Below are 12,732 nucleotides of genomic sequence, written 5' to 3' on the forward strand. Positions count from 1 at the left end.
TATTAGCCAAATTCACACGACCATTTTGGTGCGTGTGGAACGTTGATTCAACCGCTATGCTTCCCCCATAATGAAGAAAGAAAAGGCAAAGTGCCGACCGAGGCGATTAACCACCTCTAGACTGTTGTTGCGATTTTGTGGTGTAACAAATCTGATCCTAAATGTGTGCTGAACGCATAGGCAATATAAAACCTTATTTTCACGTCATGATTAGTCATTTCACAAAAAAGTCGCAGTTTCGCCCCAAAGGTGAAGCATCGATTGCGATAGCAAACTAGTGGACAGCTATACGAAGTAAGGAGAGTACTTTTAGCCGCGGCATAAACTTGTAAACATAGGCATACTAACTAAATTACCAAGCATAGTGCCACGCGCGACCATGCAGACATAAACGCATCTCACTCGATGACCGCGGAAATTCGCCGTCATGTACTGCAGCGAGGAAACGCGGCAGCAGCAGCGAGCGAATTGACCTTCATGCTGCTTCTCGCATCAACGCGAAATACGCGGCGAAAACACAGCGCACAGGCGGACTCTGTACCCGTCGCAGATGGCCATCATAATACAGCGGCCCGGAGTAGAACGAGCTACTCTCCCCTCCCTACCCCACCCCCAAACCTTTGAGCGCGACGGAAAACGGTGCGCTTGCCACCCGCTTTCCTTCGTTGCGTGCGCAAGATTAAGCCGCGATATGCCGGGCTCACCCTCGCACGCTTTCACTGGCGTTAAAGCATATGGCGCGCGGTGACGATTTTATCGCCCTTACACTTTTTACGGAAGATAACGGCAACGCCGACGGCAGAAATGCACCCGAAATGTCCATATAATTGCTATCGCAATAAAACATGCAATTACGTGGTTACCTGCTGTAATTTCTTACTTATAAAACAATGATCTGTTCTTCCAATGAGGGTGAACACTCCCTGTTCCTTGTGACACTATTTTATTCCGTCTTGGCCAGCAACTGACCCGTGAGGTGGTGGAGCACTTCCATATGGGAAGGAAAGGCGACATGTGTCTTAATCAAGTGTCTATCACTCTCAGCGACAAATAATTTCACTATCTCGCTAGCACGTGCGGTGTTCGACGAGTCTAACCTTTATGTTGGTTGCGCAGTCAGGATCATGACTTGTTCCTTTCATTCACCCACTTTTTTTGTATATTTGTTACCATTTTTTTTTCATTAACGATAAGTTGTGTGTTCAGTGCATGTGCTGTTCATACCTTCGACAGTCCTCGCACCAATAGCGTTCTCGCCATACATTGGGCGTGAAGCTAATTTTGTGCGTTCTAACAGCGTATCAAAGTAGTTCGCATTGTAACTCGTGTATTCTTCCTCGGCCAAAAAATCGGGCTACAAGAGGCTAAAGCGGTTTTAAATACGTGTCCTCTCCCACTTTCCCACTATGCTGCTGTGGTTCTCCTGTTGAAAGTTCTATTTAATGCGGCGCACTCGCACCGTCAACAATTTTGTTTCTTTGCGCCTCTTGCTCTCGCGAGGTGACAAAGCGTACGCAACCAACTCGAGGCCAAAGCCGATAAGGGAGGTGCAGACACCGGCCAAGTAGAGGTAGAAGACTCCGTGCACATCTCCGATGCTGAGTGCGTCGACGCGGTCTTCTTCCTCTTGCAAGCAGCGAGTGTAGTTGATGACTCGGGTGTCGATCATGCGTTCGAAGAGGTGGCTGTCGATCATGTACCGGGCTCTGGTCACGAAAGCAAAGAAAGCAATGTGAATTTGAAATGGCCATGTCGTTTGTAACATGACAACGGCAACGAGTCATACCCTAATAGCGCGCACGCTTTAGTCGTGCTTATGGGAACAGACGAACGTGTTCGCCATCACTGCAAGAAGTGTAGTTGAAACTGCTAGGCAGGCTAGTTGGCGGCTAGATTCGTGGCTCATGTGGTTAGCGCGAAATCAAGCGAGACATACAGGGAAATAGACGTTTATTAAACATAAATACACAACTAAAAAACAAGCTTTCTTGCATCTTATTTATTTATTTACTTATTTCTTTATAATATTATTTTTATAGTGTACAACATAATAATAATGTATATATTATGGTATAATAAAATATTAACATTATTATATGTTAAGCATCGTGGTTAATAATTCTTATTTGTCTTTTGTAAAGATAATGAGCCGCAATTTAGTAAAGTTTGTCCAGTCTACTGAACAAGTATGAGGCAAGGTCTGTTAACATTTTCCGGTCGAAGATCGCAATTTTACTATTTGCCACAGGCGATCTTTCCAAATGCGGTTAATTCTACAAAGCACGTGCAGAATCCCGTATGATAGTATGGGAATATTGAATATAGAAACTATTGTCGTCTTAGGTTTTCTATTATTGTTATTAGCAGTTGGACACGCAGTATATCCAATCTGTGGGACTTAACCAGGCTCCAACGCGTCGACTGAATTTGAAAGGCGGGGGTTACTCCTGAACCTATGGTGTCTTTGTAGCGATAGCAATGATGCGGAAACTTTGGGCACTTCCGTTCGAACAAGATCGAGCGGCCGTATCCGAGGCATGTTTGCACCGCTGGTGCTGCCCTGCTTTCACGACATTGATAGCGCATGCGCGGCTTTCACGTTGAGATCATCACAGACGGCTGCTAATACGACGGAGCCAAGTGGCGCCCCGTCACGCTCTGCTCAATGAATGAATGAATGATGAATGAATGAACAGTATTTCCCTTTTAAGAGAGGGAAGGGGCCGGTGGAGGGGGGAGAGAGGGAGGTCTATGTACTCCAGTCCCAGCAGGCGTCCGTGACCACATTATGTGGCTAGAAGCCCGTCAACTAGTCGCGGTAGGCCTCCGCTACATCCTCAGCCCACCTCAGGACTCGGTCCCGTAGGGTGGGATCGGAGCTGCGCAGGGCAGTCTCCCACACCTGCTCGGTACTAATTATTGGTTTGAGTGTGCGGGGGAGGCTGGGGGGGGTTGATGGGGCATTGCCACATTATATGGAAGATATCTGCTATCGGGACAGGGCAAAAGCGACACTTGGGTGTCGGGTATGTGACTGGAAAGAATAAGTTCAAAGTGCGCGAGGTAAGAAAAGTGGTTATTTCTAGTTGGCGCTGCAATATTTCTCTCTGGTGCGCTCTAGGCACAGAGAGAGGTGGATACATTAGGCGTTGGTGTCTGTAATGTGTACAAATTTCATGGAATGTGTCGAGTGTGTCTTTATTGGTGTGTTATTGGGGTCATCGGGTTCTAGAGTTAAGCCCAAATTTGAATCGGCCCTGCAGCCCGGTGAGCGTTCTGCCTTCCCCAGCTGGCGTTGTGCGCACACACACTCGCGTCCCTGCTAAGCAGCTGTGAGCACACAGTGGTCTGAGCGGAACGTGCGGTGAGCTTCAAGGTACAAACGCCGACGGTTTTCCTGTGGTGTCATCTAGTACCCCGTCGAAATGCGACACCTGCAACGCTTCTCGTATCGCCAGCATTCTGAGACGCCTGGTAGCTTCCAGGATTATGTTCCTGCTGCGAAGCAGACGGCGCATCGCGCGCTGCGAGACACCAACATGTCGTCCCCACGTAATACTAGAAGACTGTCCGAAGATCGAGCTCCAGAGGCGCGATCAAAGACTGTTGTTCAAAACAAGCTTTCAATTTGAGGATAATGGCCATGATGAGGATGATGTCTGTGCCTTCTTTCTCAGCGTACTAGTGCTTTGCGCTACTATAGCGAACAGTTAACGTGTGTGCAGCTGTAGCTAGCTTCTAAGTTTAGGGGGGCGACTTACGCACCACGCGCACTCCAGCATACCCGCACTTGATTGTTGAGGAGATGACTGGCCGGCGCACCTTTTCTCGATGGCTTCTCTTGTGTCCGGCGCAAGGTCCTTGCGGTGAAACATGCCGACCGTGGTCAGCGAGAGCGGATGACGAACCACGTGGAAGCGACAGCGCCCCTCGCTGTCGGTGTAGCGCGCGTTGAGCAATCCCTTGAGGTACGTCAGCGGCAGCACGAACACGTGGCTGCGGGCCTCCACCTTGTCCAAGATGGCGGCCGCCACTTCCATTGACGTCAGCGAACCCCGAACTGGCTGCAGCCGCGGAAGCAGACTGCGAAACGTCGGGTGCGCCGGTCTCTGAAAGAATCCAGTGTGGTTGTGTGCACTTCAAACCAAAGTTCTGCAAATCATAAGTTGTTGGTCATATGGTGCATATATATATATATATATATATATATATATATGCGCTCGTCCGAGTCTCAAATGCGCCCAAAGTTACTCATTCGTGGCCTGATTTGCGATGTTTGACTTGCTGCTCATAGCAAAACCGCGAAGCAATTTGATCGAAAAGCACAGCAAACCAAGTCGCATTTGATGACTCCACTTTGGCTGTCGTCTGTGCGTTGAGAGTTTCATTCATACAGCTTATAGACGCACCCTATCGCCCCTATTTGCGTCATGACACCATCGTTGGCATTATCGATCAATGAACAACCCTCGGCCAGCCTTTGGCAAGTTGATTTTTCTATTAGTTTACTCCCGGAGGCTATCTTAGATGAATTGACACGCGTAGTTTTCTTCTTCATTGGCTGGAGAAGACGGGAATCTTTGCACAGGGCTTAATCATTACTTTTCTGAAAAAGCTCAAGCTTTCCAGTGCTCATTCATTTTTTTTTCTTTTTGGCGCACCTTCTTATGCAGTAGGGTTGTTCCAGAGTTTGTAAAAAACGCAGTCATCAATTCGGCAATTGTGCCAATGTTGTGCGAAAGTGCTACATCGCAAAAACGTATTCGTCACATGACGAAAATATTAACGCTTTATCCTGACGTCGGAATCGTTAGTGTCGTCTCGCGGGCTACAAAACGGCTTCGCAATTTTGTAGCCCTCGAGACGGGTTGTTTAGACGAGACGGGCACATTTAGTTATGAATCTAAAACACCAGGAACGTAAGCCTTTGCACGTGCGCTGCCGTGGGTTTGTAGACGAATGGCCTGTGAAACACCGTAGGATTTGACGCGGCGAACAAAGAGCAAGTGGCAAACGAAATGCCCTGAGTGAATGGCATTTTGTAGTCTGACGAAGTCGATGGTTTGACGACATCTCCTCTGGTAGAGTAGGTAGTTCATGTCAGAAGAAAAAGAAAGGATACGCCCACCAGAAAAGTGGCGTTAATAAGTATTAGACGTTCCGACTTCCGTACGGAAGCCTGGTCCACGAACCCAAACCTGAAACGTCTAAAACTTATAAACACCTTTTTTGTCGGCATCCTTCTTTCTTCCGAGTGGATATTAGAGTATTTTTACGAGATTCACGAAATTACGTATTTACGAAATTACGAGATTTTACGAAATTCAGTGTCAGCACTAGTCAGAAAGTCAGGAAGGCATTAGAACCTTATCACACATATCTGGTTGTATATTCTTGGTCAATTTAGAATAACGAAGCATTTTAACACCCTTACATCACTAACGTTTTCAACAGTTTTTCAGACTTAACCAACTTTGCAATCTTTAGCACTGTAACATTTACTAAATTATGTGTCGCGATTTGTCACTGGGTCACTTCTTACTTCTGGTAAAATACAGACAGGAACAAATGGCCTTTTTATTAATTCTTGTGTCTTTCCGCTAACTCCACCAACGAAAAAGTTGCTATAGTCTAGAAATGTGCGCGTACTTGGTGTGCGTGCGTGCGTGCGTGCGTGTGTGCGTCTTATCGTTTTAGCCAGCCCAACGAATTTTGTTTTTCTCCAGTATTTCTTTAACGTATCATGCATAGCTCACGTTGAAGAACCGCTCGTGCACGCTGCCCTTCTCTGCAGAGATGCGTATTGAGGGAAAACGCAGCAGGTCGTCCACCGAGTCCACGTGATCCTCGATGTCCTTGACGAGCAGACTTCCCTTGAGCTCGCCTCCGAGGCTGGACATCAGCACCAGCATGGCCAGGAACCAGAAGCCCAGCAGCACGCGCCCAAACTCGCTCGAGGTGCACTTGTTGCAGCCTGCAATCGTGACGTCATGCCGGCGTTCCAAGGGTGAAAGTTTTCGACCACAAGTTGCCACCGGAATGAGAGTCCGCACGAGACAGGCGTGCACAGGAAGGAGGAGGCTCAGTGTTGAACCAACATACCTTGCGGAAGCATGAACTGCAGGTAACCCCAGAGGCTGTTCCAGTAGCCACCGCGACGCACGCTTATGCCGCGACCTGGCGCCAGCGTGGAAAGCAGCGACTCTCCGAGTGTTGACACGAGAGCCACCAGGAACCAGCTCAGGAAAATGGCCAGCCAGACCTCAGGGAGAACAAGACTGGGGCTTTGGTAAAATCTTGCAAGCACTGGAGAGCAAATACTCGAAACTACTTCTACTACTACTTTATTTAACATTCTTATGATGCTAAATAAACATGTATGGTAGGTACTAACCGGGAGATTCAGACAAGGCGAAAATTCGGAGCCCTCTCATTGATTCGTCATTCTCGTGCTCGCACACATTTATTGACATCTTCCGATATTCACGGAATTGACGGCTACAGATTTTTTTTTTTTTTTGACTGCTCGGTTTTTGTGGGCGAGACGAGACAAGACGTAGCGCTGACTTCCAACAGATTTTATTGCATTAGTATGTGAAATATATACTAACTGTCATACGACATCTTATGCTTAAATAAATGCGTGTAGTCCTTTGTATCGAAATTGCATAAGCGTATTAGGGTAGAGGCTTGGGCGAGTAGGTCGTGGTTCATAACGGCGGTGCTTGCGTAGCACGCGGACGGGAAGGACAGAGACGAGTAAAGAGCGCTCTCTTTACCCGTCTCTGTCCTTCCTTTCCCACTTTCGTGCGCTACGCAAACACCGCCATTGCATAAGCGGCCTGTGGAACTTACCATCCATAATTTACTGTTCGTGGTCAGTGGGTGGTCTTTCCCGTGTCTCGACACCTCTAATTGTGACCTTTGTCCCCGGGCACAGCCGCATGAGACGGCGAGCATCCGCTGCAGACGCGGGGGCAGAGCCCTTTTGGGCCCTTCACGGGGTCTTCGCGCACTGGGCCCCAGGAACAGATTACGCAAGGGGTAAGCGCCAACCCAGCCCGAAGTCACCAGAGAGAGACTGCCTCCACCTGAATTATATTATCAGGAATGGAGCAGACACTCGGGGCTATTAGAGCGCGTGTTTACCGCCGGGGGAGACATTTTCGGCCTGCGAAGTTGTAGCGGTAATCGGAGGGGAAGGAAACTAGGTGGCATGTCAGGTGAAGAAGGAGGGTGGGTGATCTAAATAAATTTTGCGCTTTTATATACGCGCCGAAACCACGCTGTAATTATGAGGCACGCCGTAGTGGGGGACTCTGGAATAATTTTGACCACCTGGAATTCTCTAACGTGCACCCAGTACGTGATCTAGAACACCCACTGTAGTGGATGTCACCATGACCATGCGCCCACTGGACGCATAAGTGCTTTTGCTGCAACGCAGGAGCCGAAACGCTGGGTAACTACCTGGGACTGGAAGGCATTGACGAAGCTAAACGGGTCCACGATCTTCCGTGGGTGCGGTGCCAGTATGGTGGAGTAGCCGAACACATAGGGGTAAAAGTTGGCTGCCTCCAGTCGCTCGGCGATCAGCCCTGCCGGGCCGATGAACAGGTCCACTTCCTGCGCGATGCACGTATACTTGGTGAGCCTCTTCCCCTAGTGCAGGGTAGCAAACCGGAGGCTTTAACTCTGATTAACCTACCTGCCTTTCTCTCACTTGCATCTCTCTCTCTGTACAGAGAGCCCTTGCAGGCCACTAGCGCACCCAATTGTTTCATGTAGCAAGTTTCTCAAAGATAAGTAGTGATAGCGTGGACGTCACCAAAACAGACGTTTGATTTGTTACCGAACATGCTTACTGCACTGTTGGTTCAGCACACAGCAACTACTCGAAGCAAATCTCGATACCGAGAGATAATCTACAAGAGATTTCTATGAGAGATAATCCAGTTAAAATGCCTTTTCTTGCGCTAATCTCACAGTGTGCTATCCGTACCGAACTGGAACAGCAGCACACAACTATTTGCACTTACCACGCAACGTGTGGTTTCGCTATGCCGTGTAGACTTGGCAGGTAACCGTGCTTGTCTGCAACGTATTCGTCTGAACGTCGCCTACGCAATATACTTACTGCATAAAATTAGACGGATATGATCGCCACGGTGCCCCGCGTGCATTCTACGAGGGAGAATAGCGGATTTTATCTGCTATTGCAGCTTCTTTTGGTTCCAAAGGACAATCCTAATTTCCGTGCACGATGCACCTCAACGATCGCACACATCTACTTGCACTGTAGACCGTTTCTGTCTGCCACCATGAAGGCGCTTTTAACTTTTACGCTAGACACTGCTGGTCTCGATAAGATCATTTAATTGCATATTGTGCGTGTTCTGTGCATTAGGTGTCTGTGTTATATCCTGTACGTATCATGGCATTTATCAGCGCATGCATCTAAAGTAGCATGGCTTAAGCGAGCCGCCAGGCAGAATTCTCCAGTTCTCATTAAAGAACCTACCTCTCTAGTCCAACAACGTTTTATGCTAAGCCACATTTCGTGTGACCTTTCATACAAGTTCAGCCATATATACGATGAATTCGGATGCTTGAATAAGCTACATTTTCATCGCGTCATCCAGTGGGAAGACACACTGTTTTCTAATTGAAAAAGTACCTTGTTCATAACTGAGTGTTCAGTATGCTTCCCGTGTTGTCTTGTCGTTGTCTCCATTGTTCGCGCTACCTTTCTGGTGTAAATACATGTATAGTGAAATACGAGAAATTCTTTAAGGTAATCTTAAATTAACGCGACACAAAGACAACACGCAAATATAGGAGATGTAAATTAACCAGAACATAAAAAATAAACTACGAAAACCACGACGTAACCACTTGGAGTGGTGACGCGGGTGTATGTGCACTCTGGAAATGCATTGTTGATTCAACGGATACTTCTTCCTGTCAGGTTATCAATCAATTAACCCCATGTACGCGCTCACCTTTCTCTGTAACATGCCGATGGCTCCAGTGAAGCTACCGTTCACTTTGTACCCCCACTGGCCATCCGGTGGTAATGACAATACCGGCCTGTTTGGAGTAGAAAATGCATACGCAATCTTCAGCACGGAGACCTGAATAGGTCCCGTCTTGTGCAATGCACGCTTAAAAGGAAACTTTCTCTCAGGGGATCCTATCTAAATGTACGAAAACCAAAGAGAAACAATATATATATATATATATATATATATATATATATATATATATATATATATATATATATATATATATATATATATATATATATATATATATACGTCCTAAGAAATTGTTCTCGGCAACCACTGCACCGATCCGATTGCGATAACTTGTTTTTTCAACGAAGACAAGAATTCATATCAAGTGCAGAAGTGGATCCTTAATATATTTTTATTTCTTCAAAATTGCAAAATTGCAAAAAAGAAACTCAAGTATGAAGTTTACATCTCTGTAACTCAAGAATGACAATATGATATCACAATTTTCTAAACAGCACATAGACAGGAGTTGGGGGATGGATGGAGAGGGGGGAGCTGACAGGCTGAGGTATTGAAAGACTCTTAACTGCAGCTAGCTGAGCGTCGCTGAGATTCTCGCTTGTACGGCAATCAAACAGAGGCGTGCCAACGCAATGACGCAGACGGACGCAGTAGCAAGCATTGGGGTAGTCACTTACAGTAAGAACAAGTGCGTTTCTCGGGCGATTTATTTGTTAGCGAGCAAGAAATGAGTTCCACGTCTCATTCGTGTTGCGGACAGTTAAAATGAAGCAAAGAATAGCCAGTCTTTTTTTTCTTCTTCTGTTCCTGTCCCACGCCGACACTGACCTTTGACGTGCTTACCTGACGTTGAGGCCTCGTATGATGAGCGCCAGCATTTCGGCGACAGGTCCGGACATGCGATGGCCGTTTGCATCTTGCGTAACAACGATGAATGGAAACATCTGGCGCAAGAAGAACGCGAAAACACGCGGAGCATGTTATGCAGAAACATTTTTATATAATAAAGTAGCGACTAAGGTGCAACAACAGCTTGAACTGCGCGAGTGCAATGACGACAAAAAAAAAAAATCCCGCAGCGCAGGACGTGTCCTCGTTAAAAACGGCCTCTTTGTGTCCTGGTTCCAGTAGTGCTGTTTAACCTTGTAATGAAGGTGAACCAACTGTAAGATTCAACATGTTAGTACTAGATACGTCCGGCTATTTATAAAATCAAGTCTGCCCGCTATTTATACATCTACGTTCCAGGCTAATCGCTTGCGTATATCAGAGAATGTAGTCAAGCACAAAATTTTACGGAACACGGAATCTTAGATAAAAGCTGAATATCTGCGCAGCCTCACATCGTAGCCTAGTATTCGCATTTACGGCATCTACCAGTACGTGTGAACAACATTGTGATGTTCGGTTTTACTGACTACTATTGCAGGCTGCACAGAAATTGGACGTTTTCTGGGATCTCGTGGTCCGTAAACTTTTGTGGTTGACTGCACAACATTATTGGCGTGGCTTGCGCAATCTGATTAGATAAGGCTCTTTTGCGACAGAATTGGCGACACATTCGAGAAATGTCAGATACAGTAGCAGGTGTACCTTAAGCCAAACAATAACTTGACAGCAGTAATTAACCAAATTGAAAACGTCACCGGCAAAAAGAAAGCTATCGTACACGTGAAAGTACAAAGGAACAATGTTTCAGCAATCAGCACGAACGTCAAATGCCGCTGCAAGTGAAAATGTTGGCCTAACAATCACACGCAGAAGCGAGCGCATAGCAGAGATATTAAAGAAATTTATTATTGGTGTAATATTTCTGGAGGCTGTGCGAACCATCAGACAAAGCGTGTGGATGAAGAATTTATATTTTCTACTCAAACACTGCACTTCCTTCGTTTTTACTTTTTCATATCTGTGCGCATTTCGTGTTTTCATACGTGCTGTCCACAGTTTTCGCAATCAATCAAGTTCCTCACGCTCTGGTAGACGACACGAAGATATCCCTGCTCGATGCTTGCGTTGGCTGGTGCGTCCACCTTTGGGAAAAACATTTTTCGGCGAGCACTTGAAGTTCCGCAAGACCGGCTCGATGCGCTAGCGCAGTTGATGCTGACAAACAAACGGCTTGGTTGGCACTCCTTTTATTCGAACTTCGTTAAGCCAGTCGCTAAAGCCCCGCCTGAGCTTCTACGAAGCGCCCACCGAGATGCCGTGCACTTTTAACAACAAAGCCTGCTCCCCTTCTGAAGAGCTAAACGCTTTCCTTCATCGCGCTTTCAGCTCAGTGAAAAATGTCGCCGCACTAAACCCCACCACGACGCCGAAATGAGACGGCGACCGCAGCTCGACACGGTTGCCTGTAGCGGCTTAATGAATTTGCGCGTTATAAGCTCACCCGAAATCTCTTAGAAATCGTAAAAGCCATTACTGCTCACAGATATCTCACCCAACATCTTATGGTGTCCGCTATGCGGCGCGGGCCGTGGCTCATTACGAGAATCGACGCTCTTTACCGTTTCGTTGAGCTTCGCTATTTTATGCACGCGAGTTCATGTCATAAACAAAGTTATTATCGGGCGCTTCGTTTCGAACAGAGCAGCGTATGAAGCATTAAGAGACGTTTGAAAGCCTGCCATTCCTAATCATTGCGTTTCTTTCTTTCTTTTTCTTTCCTCTCGCTTAGAAATTGGATGCAGCTTCTGAGCGGTACCACCGTCTTTCTGATCAACAATCTTTGAACGTAAGTTCGTAGATGACAAATGACATTTCTGCTTTACAAAAAACAATCATAACGTGTAGTCAGTCGGGCTCATTGGAGCCACGGTTGTGTTAAGCATAGGCCATAATGCGATCATTTTGAACTCACGGCCCAACGCGCATGCCAGTTATTGGAGCAGCTAAACAACCAGAATATAAGAGCCGAAAGCACTACCTGCGCTAAATTTTTGTTCAGGAACTTGTTTAAAGTCTTTTCGATATTTTATGTCATTTTCCATTACTTCCATTCTTCGTTTCCTGTCCCGAAGTCGGTGATCGAGTAGGGATCGCCGAAAATCGTCCTGTGCCGCGCAGAAGTTAGGCCCACTTGTTCGCGCTACGAATAAAGCAATCAAGAGAAGCATCTTTCTGAAAGAGCTGCCGCCCATTTTTCAACAGACTGCAGGTTTATGATGTAAGCCTGCATCGTTAAATAAGCAGAGCGCAGTGTCTAATACGATGAATCGTAAGCGCTGATTACAACAACCACGCTCGCGGTAATTCTCTTGGAGCCATAAGATATTCAACGTAGATATAGGCCGACGAAAGGGGCATTCGTGACACTAAATCGATGTCTAAAACTTCGTCAAGAGGATGTGATTCTATTGGAGCCACGACCAAAACTCCTTGCAAAGTTGATTTTATCTCTCATTTAGGACGAATCAAAGTGAGAGGCACACTCATTACTTATTCCACTGCATCATAAATATAAAGGACGTGATAAAATTTGAATGTAATAAATTGTAGAACTGGGCGAATTGGTTTATATTCATAGTAAAAGTAGCGCAAAAATAACGGCAACACAAGACAGATAAGCACACAGAAACGTCGCTGTCATGCTGCAGTCGAATGCAGAAAGCTTTTTGTCTGAAGGAGTCGCTTGCATTGTCTGCGTCTTTTTCCCTCGCATCAATCCGTCCTCTAGTTAACATTATATTTA

The 12,732-nt window shown here is 46.4% G+C and overlaps 1 protein-coding gene across 1 annotated transcript; it reads right to left on the minus strand.

The window, feature by feature from the left end:
• Positions 1-984: 984 nt before the first annotated feature.
• On the minus strand, positions 985-11,327 carry LOC142564445 (glutamate receptor 1-like). Its single transcript, XM_075675446.1, has 8 exons — positions 11,012-11,327; positions 9,882-9,982; positions 9,003-9,090; positions 7,471-7,626; positions 6,103-6,262; positions 5,757-5,974; positions 3,823-4,109; positions 985-1,706 (listed from the first exon to the last, which is right to left on the minus strand). The coding sequence occupies exons 1-8, from the start codon at positions 11,084-11,086 to the stop codon at positions 1,436-1,438; spliced, it is 1,356 nt and encodes a 451-aa protein (XP_075531561.1). The 5' UTR covers positions 11,087-11,327; the 3' UTR covers positions 985-1,435.
• Between the last annotated feature and the right edge of the window lie 1,405 nt (positions 11,328-12,732).

The sequence above is a fragment of the Dermacentor variabilis genome, chromosome 11 (genome assembly GCF_050947875.1).
Source record: "Dermacentor variabilis isolate Ectoservices chromosome 11, ASM5094787v1, whole genome shotgun sequence".
Classification (NCBI taxonomy): Eukaryota; Metazoa; Arthropoda; class Arachnida; order Ixodida; family Ixodidae; genus Dermacentor; species Dermacentor variabilis.

Coding starts and splice junctions, on each gene's coding strand:
- LOC142564445 (XM_075675446.1), bottom strand. CDS start 11,086: ATGTTTTTCCCAAAGGTGGACGCACCAGCCAACGCAAGCATCGAGCAG. Junction 9,983..11,011: donor TTCGTGTCGTCTACCAGAGC/GTGAGGAACTTG, acceptor TTCTTGCGCCAG/ATGTTTCCATTCATCGTTGT. Junction 4,110..5,756: donor TGCACGAGCGGTTCTTCAAC/GTGAGCTATGCA, acceptor GGATTCTTTCAG/AGACCGGCGCACCCGACGTT.